We start from the raw sequence: 18,833 nt of genomic DNA on the forward strand, positions 1-18,833 counted from the left end.
AGTTTCAACATAGTTCTGGAGCATGTTTATCTCACACCATCTAGAAAGGCAATATGTAGTACGTAAGAGCATGAGATTCTGGAAGCAGACACCTGGTCTTCAATCCCAGCGCTACCATTTACGAGTTGTGTAATCTTGGGTAAATTCCGTTAACCTCTTTGTGCCTCTTTTCTTATCTGTAAAATTGTGATGATAATAATACCTAACTGTAAGATTATTTTGAGAATTAAGTGTAGGGCATTCAGCACAGTGCCCACGAATTCATAAGCATTATATATGTGTTAACTATTATTTTATTATCAGAGCATTTTGCCGAGTTTTCATTGAAGAATTAATTGACATTTAATACAGGAAGAAAGTGGGCCCTATAGATAACCTTAACACTTAAACACTAAAATGTAGAAATAATAACCTTCTGAGAGGGAATCTGTCACACCTGTAGTCCCTAAAGCACTATAGGACGATTTCCCTTAATATTAATTAGGTCAATAAAAAGTATTAATGTTTAAATACAAGCCATGGTTATCAGAAAAATGTGTTGGCCTTAATACTTCATTCCGCATTTGTATAGGATAAATGAGGTAATTCAAAAGAGAGAGATTTTATTTTATTTATTTATTTATTTATTTTTTAAAAATAATTGACATATGTTACATGGAGCTTTTATTTATTTATTTACTTGTTTATGGCTGTGTTGGGTCTTAGTTTCTGTGCGAGGGCTTTCTCCAGTTGCGGCAAGCGAGGGCCACTCTTCTTCGCGGTGCGCGGGCCTCTCGCTATCACGGCCTCTCTTGTTGCGGAGCACGGTCTCCAGAGGCGCAGGCTCAGCAATTGTGGCTCAGGGGCCCAGTTGCTCCGCGGCATGTGGGATCTTCCCAGACCAGGGCTCGAACCCGTGTCCCCTGCATTGGCAGGCAGATTCTCAACCACTGCGCCACCAGGGAAGCCCCGAGATTTTATTTTTTATCATTAGTATATAGCTAAGCCGTGAAGAACTGAGGATGTGGTCAGCTTTGACCACATCTCGGACTAAGTGAGATTTAAGGATTGTTTGGTATCCAAGGATACCTCTTAATGTAACTTCTATAAATCTGAGGAGAAAAGAGATTGTGATGATCTCATTTGAGAGTAATATGTGGAAGAAGGACTGGAATACATTGGAAATGCTGCAGAATCAAAGCATTGTTTTCATGTATATTTTATAGTTCTTAAGTGATTTTTTAGCTTAATTTTTTCTAGCTGGAACATTTTATGTCATAATTACTAGTCTCATAAGAAATTTCATTTTTATTTATACAGATATTTGGAATCTATGATTAGATGTGTGCGTTTAGGCCAGTTGGACCTCCTTTATTTTACATCAATGTACTTTTGGAATTTGGTATTCTCCTTTTTCAAGTATAATGCATATGTATCTGGCACAGCTTCCTGCTTGACTCTATTGTTGTGCCTTATGTAAAATGACATTTAGTTTGCGTCTCATTGATTAGAATCAATAACATAAGTCATAATTATGTCCTGGAATAATACGTATTTCTAGCCTGGCTGCACTGTAGGTGGTGGGATGTGGCCTGGGAAGCTAATCATCCTTTGTCGTTTCTTTCCACTTGGCGAAGGGCACCCAGAACGCTAAACAATCAACTTCGTAACTAAATATATAGGATAAAGTTGCTTAAAAATGGGGGTCTCTTGTACTAAGGGGAAATGTTAAGACCACTCTTTTTGCAAAACATAAATGGAGAACTAAGGCAAAGATAATTCAATCAGAATTTGTATCATCACGTCAAGATTTCAAGCCAAACTACAAGACTAGTACACTGTAATGTGTATACGTGTTGTGATGTCAATTTCCAATTCAAGTTGACTCTCCATTTTATTGATCTGATGAGCACATTTGTTAGCTAAAGCCAAAAGACAATGCAGGTTCCCTGTCAGACTGTTATGATTGAGAAACCCCCTAAATTGTTTGGACTTATTGGCTTAATTATTCCACATTTGGGAATCCATGGAAGGGCCTCTTTTCTGGAACACTGATGCATATGAAACTGTTGTGACTGTTCTCTCCTTTGCAAAATATTCTACTGCCTTGGCTTCTGTATTAGTCAAGATAAGCTAGGTTATGTTAGAGTGGCAAATTAATCCTGAAATCTCAGTGTTTTACCACAGCAAAGGTTTATTTCTCAACAACACTACATGTTCAATGGGTATGGGGGAGGGAGGGGCATTTGGGGGTTTTCTCTGGGGCTCACCTATTCATCAAGGCAGGGGAGAGTGGACAGAGAGTCTCTAAAGGGCTCTTCTCTGATTCAGCCAAACCCATCACTTCTTCTCCCATTTCATTGGCTGAAACCAGTCATAAATCCTCGGTTAGCCTCAAGCGGTCTGAAAAACGGAGCTTTCCATGTGCCTAAGAAGAAGGAATATAGAATTGGATTTGGTGAGCATAGCACTGTCTGCTACAGTTTTTAAGACACTGCCCTGTCCTGGTTCTTCTACCTCTCAATCTGTTTTTTCTCTGTCTCCTCAGTGGACTTCTTTTCCATCACCCCTTGGGGAACTGGTGCTCCCCAAGTTACCATATCCGGTCCACTATTTTTTTTTCTCCCCACAACTATCCCCAGGTAACCTCATCCACTCCTCCAGTTCTAACTGCAAACTGTCTGCTGCTAACTTCTAGATCTATTATCCCAAGCCCTGACCTACCCACAAAGCTTTAAACATAAACCCAACTGTGACTGATTCAAGGATATCTCAAACTCAGTGTGAAAAAATATAAACACGTGATTTTTCTCCAAACCTCATTCCTCCTCTTCCTGTATTCTTTGTCCCAGTTAGTGGCAGCATCACGTTTCCAAGTCTAGATTCCTCCCTATCATTCCCACCTCTTAATTTTGTATGCCATCTTAGCTAGGCTCTGCTGCACAGTTGTTTAGTCAGTTATCAGTCTAGATGTCCCCTGTGAAGGTATTTTTTAGATGCGATTAATAGTTAACTCTGTAGGCTTTGAGTAAAGCAGATTACCACCCATAGTGTGACTGGGCCTCATGCAATCAGTTGAGGGCCCCAAGAACAAGGACTGAGGTTTCCTGAAGGAATTCAGCCTCAAGACTGCAAGACAGGGACTTCCCTGGTGATCCAGTGGCTAAGACTCCGTGCTCCCAGTGCAGGGGGCCCCGCTTCGATCCCTGGTCAGGGCACTAGATCCCACATGCATGCTGCAACTAAGAGTTCCCATGCCTCAACTAAAGATCCCGCATGCCACGGCGAAGACCCGGTGCAAACAAACAAACAAAAAAAAAAAAAAAAAAAAAAGACTGCAACACAGAAACCCTGCCGGAGTTTCCAGCATGCCTGCCCTGCTCTACAGACCTTGGACTCAAGACTGTAACATCTGAGTTTCTAACCTACTGGCTTGCGCTATGAATTTCAGCGCCCTGACTTCCCGCCACTAGGGCCTCGGGGCGGTGAGGGCTTTGTTTGGAGGCTGGAGGACTGGGGACCATAGAGAGAGGGCTCCCAGGCTCCGATAGACGGCACCGGCAGGACGCAGGGACCGCTGAGCCCTGAACAGTGGGCGGCCCCGCCGAGTCCCGCCCCTGCCGTCAGCCCTCGGGGACCCCACGCAGGGCCGGATGCGGCTCCCCCCGACTTCCGCTTCGGAAGCGAGGAGCCCGAGCGGCAGCCGCGGCGTTTGTTCGGCCGAGCGTCGGTTTTCGGGACTCGTCCGGAGCCAAGGTGAGGCCCTGAATGTAGCCTGAAGGGACCTTCCCGACCCCCTCCCCCCATAACAAAGGGGACCCGCCCGCCTCGCGCCCCTGCCTGCCATCAGCAGCGTGGGACCCTGATCTGACGTATATGCCAGAGGAGTCCTGTTGGAGTCGCCGTCTGGAGGGCCTCAGGGAGTGGAGGGCCTTTGTCTAGAGGGGGCCGCTTCTTAGGCAAAGGGTGTAGTCTTGTCCCCAGCAGGTGAGAAGGTGGGACCTTCAGAGCTAATGAGGGTCCCTCCTTCCGAAAGACGTGCCTGCACGGAGCCCCCGCCCGCCTTCGCTCGTGCGATGCCCTAGAGTAATTCAGGCCGAGAGAACCCCTCACTTCTGCCTGGGGTGGGAAGTGGGGTTGGGGGCTAGGGGACGTTCGGGTAGAGAAAGGCCTTTCTATAAAGGGGGCAGGACTTCCCCGGCGGTCCAGTGGTTAAGACTCCTCGCTTCCACTGCAGGGGGCGCACCTTGGATCCCTGGTGGGGGAACTAAGATCCCACATGCCGCACGGTGCGGCCAAAAAGGAAGGGCGGGGGCATGGACCTAGAGGGTGTGACGTACGCCAAGTGAAATAAGTCAGACAGAGAAAAACAAGTGCTGTGTGATTTCACTTATATGTGGAAGCTGAAAAACAAAACAAATGAACGAACAACAGAACAGAAACAGTTATAGATACAGAGAACAAACAGGTGGTTGGGGGGAGGAGAGAAATTAGGTGAGGGCAACTAAGAGGTACAAACCGCCAGTTACAAAATAAATGCGTAATGGGTGCGAAATGTAAACAGGTAGATGGATGGATGGATGGATAGATAAGGCAACCCCGTTAAGCTTAGGGAGGAGACTTGGCCCTAAAAGAAGCAGCGGTAGGACCATGAGTGCTAGTAAGCAGACCTCTCCTCAAAGCAGGGAACTGCACAAATCAGGAGCCCTGCTCTCAGATCTGGGAGTCCCCAGATAAGGCAGCCGGGATGTGGAGGCCCCGACTCCTCTGGTGAGAGCTTCGGTCTGAGGCGTGCAGATCCGGGTCAGTGGAGGGAGGAATCCCAAACCCTAGCCGGACTGGACGCCCAAGTCCTGAATGAGGACTGAGGGAGCCACCAACTCCAGAACAGCGGGGTCGGAGAGTCCCACCCTTGCTGTTACCAGGCATAGCCGAGCCCCAGATCAGCTTTGGCAGAACGAGGCTCACTCTGACTGTAAGCTCGGGTCCCAGGAAGATGAGGACCTTTTCTGACGGTCATGGGCTCACGTCAGCAGAGGGCAAAGTCTCAGGCCGGGTGCAGGGTCAAGGCGAAGATCCTGAGTGAGGAAACGGAGACTGCTCCATACACAGTGGAGAGAGCTGCATCTAATGCCGCCTCTGCCCTTAGCCCCGGGAGGCCCCGGGCGGAGCTGGCAGGCTCAGGTGCCCCCTAACTTCTGCCGGTGGGGTCTGAGGGAGATGAGGGCCTTGGTTTAAGGGCTGGCTGCCCGGTTCAGCAGAAAAAGAGGAGTCCCAGGCCACGATAGATGTCAAGGCACAAATTCTATGTGAGGAATGAGACAACCAACTCCCCCAGAACAGAGGAGACCACACAAAGTGCCGCCTCTGCCTTCGCCCTGGGAAGCCAGGTTTAGAGCTCTCAGGCTGAATTGCCCTCTCAGTTCCTGCAAGGGTGGTCTCAGGGACATCAGGGTTTGGGTCTAATGAGAGAGGCCTCATTCAACATAGGGAAGAAGCCTGGTTCCTAACAAGAGTCAAGGTGGTAACACCGAGTGACGATGAGGGAACCCCACCCAGAAAGAAGTGAACCACATAGAATCTCCTCCCTACTCTCAGACCTGGGAGGGAGACTGAGGCATGGTGAGCTGATGAACATCACTCACTTGTCCCCGGCCCGTGGCAGGGAGGTGAGGAACCTCGTTGATGGGAGTATGGGCTCAGGTCAGCAGCCGGAGGCTTTCCAGGTAATGCCAGGAACCAAGGAGAGGACCCTGAGAATTGAGGGGACCAGCTACACCACAGTAGTGAGGGCAACAGAACCTCTTCCTGACTGTCAGCATCGCAAGTCCACACACAGTTGTAGCTAGGGAGACAAGAACATTTTCTTTCTAGTGGGTCTCGGGGAGTCGGGGGCCTTAGTATGAGGGGATAGACTTCAAGTCAAGACACACAGGAACTCCAAGTCCTGCTATGAGTCCGGGCGAGGACAGTGAGGGGTGACGTAGATGAACACCCACCCAAAGCAGTGGGGGCCCACGAACTGCCCCCCCTCAGCCCTGGGAAGCCCCAGGTAGAGGTAGCCTGATGTGTCACCCCTCACCTGCAGCCCCAGGGACTCAGGCAGACGTGGGCCTTGATCTGAGGCCAGAAGACTCAGGGGGGCTGAGGGAGGAGCCTCGATCCCGTCTGAGTGAGGGCTAAAGAGGCCAACGATGCGGGAACAGTGGGGTCCCGCGGAGTCCAGCCCCTGCTAGCAAGCCAGGGAGGTCATGGACGGGGGTGACTGGAAGTGGCTCACCCTTTCTTTCATCTTGGGGATCTCAGGAGGGTGAGAATCTTAATGTAACGCAAGCGAACTCAGGTCAGCGGAGGGAGGATTTCCAGGATTTGCCAGGACTCACGGAGAAGATGCTGAGGACCGTGGGGACCTGCACCCCATGCCAGCGGGGGCCCCGCAGAGTCCCTCTCCATTGTCGTTCCTAGGCGCCCCCGGGCACACATGTCAGGCAGAAGTGCCCATCAGTTCCCCACTCAGAACTCCCAGGGAAGTAAGCATCTTGGTCTGATGGGTCAGCAGAGGGAGGAACCTGAGACCCTCCCCTGAGCGAAAAATGGGGACCGCGAGCGAGGACCACACGTTATAGGGCCTCAGCCTGCCTGCTGCAGCTTTCAGCCTCTGGAGACTAGGGGCACTGTGGCCGGGTAAGGCCATCCTCACTTCCACCGTTCGGGCTCAGGGAGCTGTGGGCCTTACTGTGAGGAAATGTCCTCAAGTCAAGAGAGAAAGGAGCCCCCAGATCCTCCCAGGAGACACAGTGGGGGCTGTGGGTGACGACTGAAGGTAGCACACCCCCCTTCCACCGAATCAAAGGAATAGGAAAGAGTCTTGCCCGGTCCTCTGCTCAGCCCTTGAAGGCCCAGAGCATGGTTGTCAGGCGGAGGCGCCTCATCTCTCTCTATCATTTCTCAGGGAGATGAGATCCTTCGTCTGAAGGTGCCACACCAGGGGCAGAAGGGGGGGGGGTCCCAGACCCTCGGTATCGACAAGATGAGGACGCTGAATGGTTGAGGACCAGCGAGTTCAGGACAGAGCAGGCCCCACAGAACTGTCAGCGCTGTCCACCCCGACAGTGTCCATGACTCAGTTCCTTCTCGTGGGTCCCAGGGAGCTTTGAGGTGGCACCTTTAGAGCAGCACAGGAAAGAGGTCCCGGCCCTACCAAGAGTCGACGTGACAATCCTGTTTGTGAACGAAAGGGACCCTTGGAACCCAGAGAGGGCCTACCCTCCCAGGATCTGTGGTCACCGCCGTCAGCCACAGGCAGGGCTGGCAGGCTGTAGCCTGAGGCTCACTCACTCTCACTTCTTACACTGGGTTCTCAGGGGACAGGCTGACCAAGAACAAGAGCCTAGCGGCTCCTAGAGCAGTGCCCTCAAGGGAGCGTGCAGAGCGGCCTTCTTCAGGCCAGGCTGGTGCCTCCCTGCTGAGAGTGCTCACGCCCGCTCACCTTCCCTCCTCCAGGTTCCAGCATCACCTGCTCTCCTGCCCACTCCCCCGCTTGCTGTCCCTGCCCATAGTCATGCCTCGGGGGCAGAAGAGTAAGCTCCGTGCCCGTGAGAAGCGCCGCCAGGCCCGGAGGGAGACCCAGAATCTCGGGGGTGCCCAGGCCCCTGCAGCAGAGAGAGAAGAGTCGCCCCCCTCCCCCGCTTCTGTTTCTCGGGGTACTCCCCCGAGCTCCCCTGGTGCTGGCACTCGCCAGGAGCCTCAGGGAGCCCCAGCCACTAGCTCTCGTGCTGCAGGGGTTTCATGCCCAGGATCTGATGTACGTGCCAAGGGCCAGGTTAAGGCCAGGAAGAATTCCTCCCAGGCCTCAGCCTCCGATGAGAGCTCTCGCAGAGATCCTCTAACGAAGAAGGTGGGAATGTTGGTACAATTCCTGCTGGAGAGGTATAAAATGAAAGAGCCCATTATAAAGGCAGAGATGCTGAAGCTTGTGAACAAAAGGTACAAGGGGAAGTTCCCTGAAATCCTCAGGAGAGCTGCTGAATGCCTGGAGCTGGCCTTTGGTCTTGACTTGAAGGAAGTCAAGCCGAGTGGTGATTCCTATACCCTTGTCAGCAAGCTAGATCTCACCGATCAGGGGAGTCGCAGCAGTGGCGGGCGGTTTCCGAAGAATGGGCTCCTGATGCCTCTCCTGGGTGCGATCTTCTTTAATGGCAACCGCGCCTCTGAGGAGGAGATCTGGGAATTCCTGAATGTTTTGGGTATTTATGATGGAAGGAGGCACGCAATCTTTGGGGACCCCAGGAAGTTTATCACAAAAGATTTGGTGCGGGAAAAGTACCTGGTGTATCGTCAGGTGCGCAACAGCGATCCCCCACGCTATGAGTTCCTGTGGGGCCGGAGAGCCCACGCTGAAACCAGCAAGATGAAAGTCCTGAAGTTTGTGGCCAAGGTCAATGGGACCGTCCCCAGTGCCTTTCCACTCCATTATGAAGAGGCTTTGAGAGATGAGGAAGAGAGAGCCCGAGCCAGAGCTGCAGCCAGGGCTCCTACTCGTGTCAAGGCCAGTGCGCGTTCCAGGGTCACGTCTAGCAGTTCCTCCCACCCTCAGTGAGGTCTGAGGCAGCTTCTTCACTTTGTGTTTGACCAACGCTGCCAACCCTTGAAGTAGTGAGAGGCTAAGCTGGGGCTGGAAAGATCATAATATATCTCTTCTTTGTGTCCCTGTTTTACACTAGTATCTTTCAAATGTTGTTTCTTTCACTAGAATGTTTATTTAGATTCAGAATCCAAGTTTACAGATGACATGGATCACAGATTGGTTGTTGTTTATCGGGTTTAAGAGGAAGAGTTTTGGTACTGTGTAGTACGATTTGGAAAATCCTTGCATCTTTTTGGGGTTCTGGAATGAGATAATATGGCTTTGGAATAGGAATTTTGTTGGAAATGTGAAAGAATGCTGTGGTTTTAAAATGGATGAAAACAAAGTAAAGTTTAGTCAAATTTTGGTTTGTCTTATTCACCTTTGTCTTTCTCTTTGTAAAACTCAAAGGTATACACCTAGATGTCCTTAGCTTATTCAAGAATGCCGACAAAATTAAATAGTAATAAATTACATTCCTCACTCAGTGCCTCATGTATTCCCATCTTTAATTGAGCATCTGCTCTTTGGAAGGTTCTGTGCTGGTAGTGATGGTGCTAAGATAAAAAAGACCCTGCGCCTGCCTGTAGATGTTTAGAGTAGAAGAGCAGCTATTATATAAGGAAGGTGGTGTGATGAAAAAACCCAGTGAGGGTGGTGGGGAGAGAGTCCAGATGAGAGCAGTGAAGTATAACTTGTCTTAGCCAGAACACTTGGAGGCTTGGTATTTTGCAAATCCCTCCTTGGGAGGTAATTTTGAGTTGACTGCATGGTGGGCTAGATGAGGCTGTGATAATGGTGAGCAGGGGCCAGACCCTCAGATGGTGGGCCTCAGAGTTGAGAGGCTAAGCCTGAAATGAGAAACTGCCCTGAACAGTTACTTTGGGATCGTGAGTAAACCAGAGAGAATCTCCGCCTGGAGAAAGAATAGAAGGGGTCCAGTGCTTTTGCCCCGGTGCAGGTGAACACAGTGCACCAACAAACCAGGTGTTTTATGCATATGGTCGCCTTTGTGGTGGGATGCTGAGAAGCCCCTGTGCTGGCACTCTGTGCCCTGAGCTGGAGGAGCCCCAGCCCGCTCCATTAATTAGTTATCGGGGTTTTTTAATTGGAGTATAAATTGCTTTACAATGTTGTGTTAGTTTCTGCTGTGCAACGAAGTGAATCAGCTGTCCGTATACATATGTCCCCTCCCTGCTGGACTTCCCCCCACCCATCTAGGTGGTCACAGAGCACCAAGCTGAGCTCCCTGTGCTGTGCAGCAGGTTCCCACTAGCTATCTATTTGACACATGGTAGTGTATATAGGTCAATCCTAATCTCCCAATTCATCCCACCCCGCTTCCCCCGTGTCCATATGTCCGTCCTCTCTGTCTGCGTCTCTGTTCCTGCCCTGCAAATAGGTTCAGCTGTACCATTTATCTAGATTCCACATACATGCGTTGATATACGATATTTGTTTGTCTTGAGTGTAATCTGGCAGAACTCCTAAATGGGGAAAGATTTTGGTGGTGATGAAATACGTGAAAATCGGGGGGTTTTTGGGCGGCAGGGGAATTATTGGTCCTTGACACAAGTTCTGTAAGGTTTGATTTGCATGCTGGTGAAATCCCTGCCTCCACAAATGAAACAACATATTCTCTGATAGGGAACATTTACTCAGGGTTACTTGCTAAGGAGCACTTTGGTTAATTCAGCTTTCTTTGTCCTAGAGGACCGCATAGTCTCTGACATCTCCTGGATAAAATGAAAAATTCCTAGAGATGAGGGTAGTTTCTTCTGGTATGAAAATAAGCATCATAATAAGTGCCATGCATGAAAGACCCAAACATTGCCAGCCACTGTGCCAGGTGCTTTACATATATCACACATGTTCCGACAGTTCTATAAGATGAGGCTGATCAAACCCACTTGGCAGACAAAGAACTTGCAGTATTCTCCAGACTGGTAAAGTGACAGAACCGGGAGTACAGCCTGGTCTGAATTCCTCCAGAGCCCATACTGTTCCACTCCTCCCAGCCTGAGGCAGCCCTTCTGTCTCTTAATTCATTTCTCTTCTCACTGCTCCATGATGTCTCTCAGGCAATAAGAAAGAGGAGCTTGTAGCCAAAATACTAAAAGCAGGACTAAAGAAGGAAGGTGAACATGAGAATCAGACACAATTTGGGGATTGTCTGTGGGCTTCGTTTACCTAGGATCCTCCTGCCCCTCGCCCCAGGGTTCCCTGAGAGCTGACTGCCCCGGTCCCGGCACGTGTGTCCAGTCCCTGCACTTTCCCGCGTTACGGCGCCCTTCCCCTGGGTCTTCCCCAGTCAGTGTGCCCTCGTGTCCAGACTGGAAGCTGACCTGCTGGCCAGCTCTTCTCTGCGTCTTCCTCTGGAGGCTGCACTCAGCTCCCAGAGGAGCAGACAGCCCACATCCCCTGCCCTCCCCTGACTCGGAGCATCCCGACTCCCTGCAGATCCCGTTCCTCACCGTGGACCCCTGTGACAGCAGCTGCCCTTTCCATGTAACTGTTCACTTCAGACAGTGACGTTTAGACACCTCCTCATCCCCACCGGGTGCCTCCACCACATTCTCAGTGTTTTCAAACCTGCTGGTGACTAGACTCTGGTTGCGTATGGACGCTACAGGGCCTTGGCTTATAACCCCAAGTCTAGGGAGGCCTTTTTTGAAGCAACGTGATATTTGCAGTAGGATTTTAATGCAACGTCTTCTTTGAGTCTGGCCATTGAATCCATACACTGATGCGTGAACTTAATTAAGTGGTCAGAAACCAAAGCCTTCTTCCTAAGTGGTAAAGGAGGAGGGACCAAGGAAATCACTGTGTCAACAAACAGGTACTGAGGCTGAATTCCTAAAAACCCATCTTGGAGTCCTTCCTGGAGGTGGAAGATGGTTCTTTGGCAGACGTGCTAGCTTTGAATAAAAAGGAAAAATAATTCGCCATCCTCCCAGTAATTCTAGTCTGTATCTGTCCCAGGGAAGATGCTGTTTTTTCCCGATATGCGTAATGGCACCTGTTCGTGTGTTCAGGTGTGTTCAGTCAGGTGGTGGGTGGCTGTGATTTTGACCATGCAACCGAAAGTTAGGAGAAAATTCCCGGCCTACTGAGATTACACAGGTTACTGCAATTGGCAATGCAGAAAGGTACTGTTGAAAGCCCTCTCTGCTGAGATTTACAGGGTACTTTTGGAAATTAGACGTAATCCTGTATTTGAAAACATCTCTTACATAGTATGCACAAGAAAAATATTGGTGAATTTCAAGGTAAATTTGGCCTTCTCAGAAACTCCTCCAAGGAACTAAGAGGGTGGTTGTCATAACCAATTGCAGTAGTTGCTCTTTATTGAGCACATACTATATACCAGTTTATGGGAGACTGCAAACCTCATCCACATGCTGTCTTGCTCTCCTTGGGTTCCTGGGGAGACTATATTCCCAGTCCACTTGTAATTAGGAAGGGTCACCTCCAGACCAAGGCACGAGGGGGTCAGTATGGCACCTCTGTGCTTTCCCTTCCAGTCAGCAGCAAACAGAGAGAGCCCGTGTCGAGCCACGTGATGTAAACAGCCTGGATCTCGGAGTCACCTGTTAGCAGTGAGCCTCTGCCAACCTTCCTCAGGTTTTATGTGCACAAGAAACAAACTTTTGTTGTGTTAAGTCATTCAGATATCAGGTTTTCTCTGTTGCCTCAGTTAGCAGTTACTTCATCCGAGTGATACACAACTACTATTTCTACTGTTAGGCTCATTTAAATATTTTAATGCCAGAGCTAATCACAGCATAGATATTCTTCTTATAAAAACTTCTTACACACATAAATCACAATCTCCCCCCTTACAGCATTGCTCCAAAATTCAGCCCCCTTTTCAAAAGTAACCACAATTAACTGTCTGGTGTGTGTCATCCTAAAGCTGATTTGAGGCTTCTTTGTACGTAGATGCGCTACAAAAATACGTTGAGTTTTTAACACACAGGGGCAGCAGTGTACATATTATTGTTCTGTGACTTGCTCTTGTAACTTAATGGAAGTGAATGCAAGATCTTTCTGTGACAGCACTTATAAGACCCACCTCACTTTTTAAAACTGTCATCACCATTAGAAAAAGTCCCGGCCAGCCCTCTGGTCCTAAGCTACAGCGTGAAGTAGAGCCCCCTCAGCCAACCTGTAGATCTGTGAGAACAAACAGTTGTTGTGTTAGGATGCTGAGTTTTGTGGCTCTTCATTAGGCAGTGGAAGTTGACTAGTAAGTACATGAAGGGCTAGCAGTTCATATTTTAATTTTTTATGTTCTTTGTCTTCCACAGGGCGCACATACTATTCCTAAAAATATTTTTAAGGTTAAGAAAAATAAACTTCAAAAGGCATGGGAAATTCTAATGACAGACGTTAGGGAAGCTTTTAAAATGGGAAAAGTAAGCAAATAATTGACAAAAGAAGAGTGAAATGACGCATGACTGTTTCTCCTACAAAATGAAAAGAAAAAGATTACCTATAGACTATTCTCTCTCAAGATGGTGGATTGATACAGAGAAATTTTATATCAGAGGATAAATTCCTGATAGTTCCTGAGTTTCAACATAGTTCTGGAGCATGTTTATCTCACACCATCTAGAAAGGCAATATGTAGTACGTAAGAGCATGAGATTCTGGAAGCAGACACCTGGTCTTCCAATCCCAGCGCTACCATTTACGAGTTGTGTAATCTTGGGTAAATTCCGTTAACCTCTTTGTGCCTCTTTTCTTATCTGTAAAATTGTGATGATAATAATACCTAACTGTAAGATTATTTTGAGAATTAAGTGTAGGGCATTCAGCACAGTGCCCACGAATTCATAAGCATTATATATGTGTTAACTATTATTTTATTATCAGAGCATTTTGCCGAGTTTTCATTGAAGAATTAATTGACATTTAATACAGGAAGAAAGTGGGCCCTATAGATAACCTTAACACTTAAACACTAAAATGTAGAAATAATAACCTTCTGAGAGGGAATCTGTCACACCTGTAGTCCCTAAAGCACTATAGGACGATTTCCCTTAATATTAATTAGGTCAATAAAAAGTATTAATGTTTAAATACAAGCCATGGTTATCAGAAAAATGTGTTGGCCTTAATACTTCATTCCGCATTTGTATAGGATAAATGAGGTAATTCAAAAGAGAGAGATTTTATTTTATTTATTTATTTATTTATTTTTTAAAAATAATTGACATATGTTACATGGAGCTTTTATTTATTTATTTACTTGTTTATGGCTGTGTTGGGTCTTAGTTTCTGTGCGAGGGCTTTCTCCAGTTGCGGCAAGCGAGGGCCACTCTTCTTCGCGGTGCGCGGGCCTCTCGCTATCACGGCCTCTCTTGTTGCGGAGCACGGTCTCCAGAGGCGCAGGCTCAGCAATTGTGGCTCAGGGGCCCAGTTGCTCCGCGGCATGTGGGATCTTCCCAGACCAGGGCTCGAACCCGTGTCCCCTGCATTGGCAGGCAGATTCTCAACCACTGCGCCACCAGGGAAGCCCCGAGATTTTATTTTTTATCATTAGTATATAGCTAAGCCGTGAAGAACTGAGGATGTGGTCAGCTTTGACCACATCTCGGACTAAGTGAGATTTAAGGATTGTTTGGTATCCAAGGATACCTCTTAATGTAACTTCTATAAATCTGAGGAGAAAAGAGATTGTGATGATCTCATTTGAGAGTAATATGTGGAAGAAGGACTGGAATACATTGGAAATGCTGCAGAATCAAAGCATTGTTTTCATGTATATTTTATAGTTCTTAAGTGATTTTTTAGCTTAATTTTTTCTAGCTGGAACATTTTATGTCATAATTACTAGTCTCATAAGAAATTTCATTTTTATTTATACAGATATTTGGAATCTATGATTAGATGTGTGCGTTTAGGCCAGTTGGACCTCCTTTATTTTACATCAATGTACTTTTGGAATTTGGTATTCTCCTTTTTCAAGTATAATGCATATGTATCTGGCACAGCTTCCTGCTTGACTCTATTGTTGTGCCTTATGTAAAATGACATTTAGTTTGCGTCTCATTGATTAGAATCAATAACATAAGTCATAATTATGTCCTGGAATAATACGTATTTCTAGCCTGGCTGCACTGTAGGTGGTGGGATGTGGCCTGGGAAGCTAATCATCCTTTGTCGTTTCTTTCCACTTGGCGAAGGGCACCCAGAACGCTAAACAATCAACTTCGTAACTAAATATATAGGATAAAGTTGCTTAAAAATGGGGGTCTCTTGTACTAAGGGGAAATGTTAAGACCACTCTTTTTGCAAAACATAAATGGAGAACTAAGGCAAAGATAATTCAATCAGAATTTGTATCATCACGTCAAGATTTCAAGCCAAACTACAAGACTAGTACACTGTAATGTGTATACGTGTTGTGATGTCAATTTCCAATTCAAGTTGACTCTCCATTTTATTGATCTGATGAGCACATTTGTTAGCTAAAGCCAAAAGACAATGCAGGTTCCCTGTCAGACTGTTATGATTGAGAAACCCCCTAAATTGTTTGGACTTATTGGCTTAATTATTCCACATTTGGGAATCCATGGAAGGGCCTCTTTTCTGGAACACTGATGCATATGAAACTGTTGTGACTGTTCTCTCCTTTGCAAAATATTCTACTGCCTTGGCTTCTGTATTAGTCAAGATAAGCTAGGTTATGTTAGAGTGGCAAATTAATCCTGAAATCTCAGTGTTTTACCACAGCAAAGGTTTATTTCTCAACAACACTACATGTTCAATGGGTATGGGGGAGGGAGGGGCATTTGGGGGTTTTCTCTGGGGCTCACCTATTCATCAAGGCAGGGGAGAGTGGACAGAGAGTCTCTAAAGGGCTCTTCTCTGATTCAGCCAAACCCATCACTTCTTCTCCCATTTCATTGGCTGAAACCAGTCATAAATCCTCGGTTAGCCTCAAGCGGTCTGAAAAACGGAGCTTTCCATGTGCCTAAGAAGAAGGAATATAGAATTGGATTTGGTGAGCATAGCACTGTCTGCTACAGTTTTTAAGACACTGCCCTGTCCTGGTTCTTCTACCTCTCAATCTGTTTTTTCTCTGTCTCCTCAGTGGACTTCTTTTCCATCACCCCTTGGGGAACTGGTGCTCCCCAAGTTACCATATCCGGTCCACTATTTTTTTTTCTCCCCACAACTATCCCCAGGTAACCTCATCCACTCCTCCAGTTCTAACTGCAAACTGTCTGCTGCTAACTTCTAGATCTATTATCCCAAGCCCTGACCTACCCACAAAGCTTTAAACATAAACCCAACTGTGACTGATTCAAGGATATCTCAAACTCAGTGTGAAAAAATATAAACACGTGATTTTTCTCCAAACCTCATTCCTCCTCTTCCTGTATTCTTTGTCCCAGTTAGTGGCAGCATCACGTTTCCAAGTCTAGATTCCTCCCTATCATTCCCACCTCTTAATTTTGTATGCCATCTTAGCTAGGCTCTGCTGCACAGTTGTTTAGTCAGTTATCAGTCTAGATGTCCCCTGTGAAGGTATTTTTTAGATGCGATTAATAGTTAACTCTGTAGGCTTTGAGTAAAGCAGATTACCACCCATAGTGTGACTGGGCCTCATGCAATCAGTTGAGGGCCCCAAGAACAAGGACTGAGGTTTCCTGAAGGAATTCAGCCTCAAGACTGCAAGACAGGGACTTCCCTGGTGATCCAGTGGCTAAGACTCCGTGCTCCCAGTGCAGGGGGCCCCGCTTCGATCCCTGGTCAGGGCACTAGATCCCACATGCATGCTGCAACTAAGAGTTCCCATGCCTCAACTAAAGATCCCGCATGCCACGGCGAAGACCCGGTGCAAACAACAAAAAAAAAAAAGACTGCAACACAGAAACCCTGCTGGAGTTTCCAGTATTCCTGCCCTGCTCTACAGACCTTGGATTCAAGACCGTAACATCTGAGTTTCTAACCTACTGGCTTGCGCTATGAATTTCAGACTTGCCATATATATATGTATATATGATCTCTTGTCTGTTTCTTTGAAGAATCCTAAGTAATATACCACTATACACAAATGGAAGAGTCCCACCAAATATACTTCCTAAATACTTCTTCATCCTCTCTGTCCCTATTTACCAATGCTTTTATTCAGAGCTCTGCTGTTTCCATCCTAGTTAATTGAACTTACAACTCTGATATTGACCGGCATCAATATCTTGAAATTATTCATTTCTTTTCCTGATAGTCATAGTTCTTTGTCCCCTTACTTATTGTTAAACTTCTTTTCTCACAATTCTAGCAATTCCTTCCTGTGTGCTACTTCTAAGTGATCAGCAAATCTGATTTTTTAGATATCCAGATTTTTTTAGAAGCATATCAAATTAAAATCATGAGTTTACTTGTGAATGACCTGAATGGTTGTCCTGTGAGTTGCGTGCATTTGTTTTTATACAGGGACACTGGCTGTTCAAAGACCTTGCCTAATTACGTGCTCTAGTGTAATATTCCAGCTAGAACCTTGATACAAATAGAATGCTATTATATTTACTCTTGACCACGCCACCAAATTTTTTAAGTTTATTTTTAACCAGGTGGCCAAGTTACATTAAAATCAGTGGTCTACACTGATCTATCAATTCCTTCACTTTTACTTCTCAACACATCTGTCCATCTTTCTTACTTCTCCACTGAAACTCCTTTCACTACCACCACTAGGGATCTCCTGGGTGATAAATTCATTGGGTACTTTAAAATATAATGTTTATTTTTTTTAGCTTTATTAAGGTATAATTGACACATAAAAATTGTATATATTTAAGGTGTACGATGTTTTGTTATATGTAAAACATCAAAACACTGTGAAATAATCATTGCAATCAATCTAATTAACACACTCCCCGCCTCACATAGCTACCATTTTCTATTTTTAATAAAAGTGATATATGTCCACTATAGTACATTTGAAATTTTTAAAAAGTTTAATACAGAAATTGAACTATCACCTATAATTCCATCACCTAAAGATAACAATTAACTACTAACAGTTCAGTTGAATCATTGTTAATAATTTGATGCATTTTCTTTCAGAAATACATACACTTGTGACAGTAATATATATTATAGAATTGCAATAAAGTACCTGCCATAAAACAGATAGGTATCTTTGTTTTTAAAATAATACTTTGCAAATATATTACCATGTATTATTCTTCTAATATAAGTGATTGCTCTGTACATTGATTTATGCGTTTAAAAAAATAATTTATTTATTTATTTGGCTGTGCCGGGTCTTGGTTGTGGCATGCGGGATCTTCATTGCGGCATGCAGGATCTTTAGTTGCAGCATATGGGTTCTTAGTTGCGGCATGTGGGATCTAGTTCCCTGAGCAGAGATCGAACCCGGGCCCCCTGCATTGGGAGTGCAGAATCTTAGCCAAGGGACCACCAGAGAAGTCCCTGATTTGTGCATTTTATATATAACTTTATGAGTGCAACCATTTCTCTAACTTAAAATTTTTATACAAATTAGAGTCTGTTTTATTGATATGTCTATTGTGACACCAATATAATACTGTTTTAATATTAAACACTTAAAATACATTTCAAAATGCAGCAGCTATTTGCTATATTTATTCTTTCAGTTGGCTTTTAAAATTTCTTTGCCAAATTCGAAGTGAAAATTCAGTTGGATTTAGAGTAGGTTTACGTTAATCCTACATGTTTCTAAAATGACTTCTTTATGCTCTTTAGTCTTTTTAACTCCAAGCACATTTTGATCTTTATCCTACTTTAGAGCATTTGACGTGGTTGGCTACCCTTCTGTGCTTGAAATACTCTTCCAGGTTGCTTTTGGAATTCTACTCACCATCAGTTTTACTCTCATCTTTCTGATCTTTCTTCTTATTCTTCTTGTGGTCTTCCATTTTGGCGTCTCATCCTTAAGTATTAATGTCTTTGTCTCTCCTCTGTTTTCATCGTATAAACACTCCTGGAAGACCTCATTCTTTCCCATGGCTTCACCCACTGTCTGGATGCTGATATCTCTCAATTCAAAATTTCCAGACTTTCTAGACCTCACGTCCTATGAGACAAGTCCTGTAATACAGGGATCTTGGTTGCTTAAATGCCTCGCATAATTACCTCCTCGACTGTGATGTTCTGGCAGAATCCTATAAGACACATCAACTTAGATGTCTGTCAGGTATTTAAAATGAAATCTGTCACAAATTTAGAC

The 18,833-nt window shown here is 45.9% G+C and overlaps 1 protein-coding gene across 1 annotated transcript; it reads left to right on the plus strand.

Annotated features, from left to right (window-relative positions):
• The first annotated feature begins 111 nt into the window (after positions 1-111).
• LOC309652251 (melanoma-associated antigen B1-like) lies at positions 112-12,415 on the plus strand. Its single transcript, XM_082445849.1, has 2 exons — positions 112-3,735; positions 7,483-12,415. Exon 2 carries the CDS (start codon positions 7,541-7,543, stop codon positions 8,576-8,578), a length of 1,038 nt encoding a protein of 345 aa, XP_082301975.1. The 5' UTR covers positions 112-3,735; positions 7,483-7,540; the 3' UTR covers positions 8,579-12,415.
• The last annotated feature ends 6,418 nt before the right edge of the window (positions 12,416-18,833 follow it).

This window comes from Balaenoptera physalus, assembly GCF_965194825.1.
Source record: "Balaenoptera physalus genome assembly, chromosome: X".
In the NCBI taxonomy this organism is placed as follows: domain Eukaryota; kingdom Metazoa; phylum Chordata; class Mammalia; order Artiodactyla; family Balaenopteridae; genus Balaenoptera; species Balaenoptera physalus.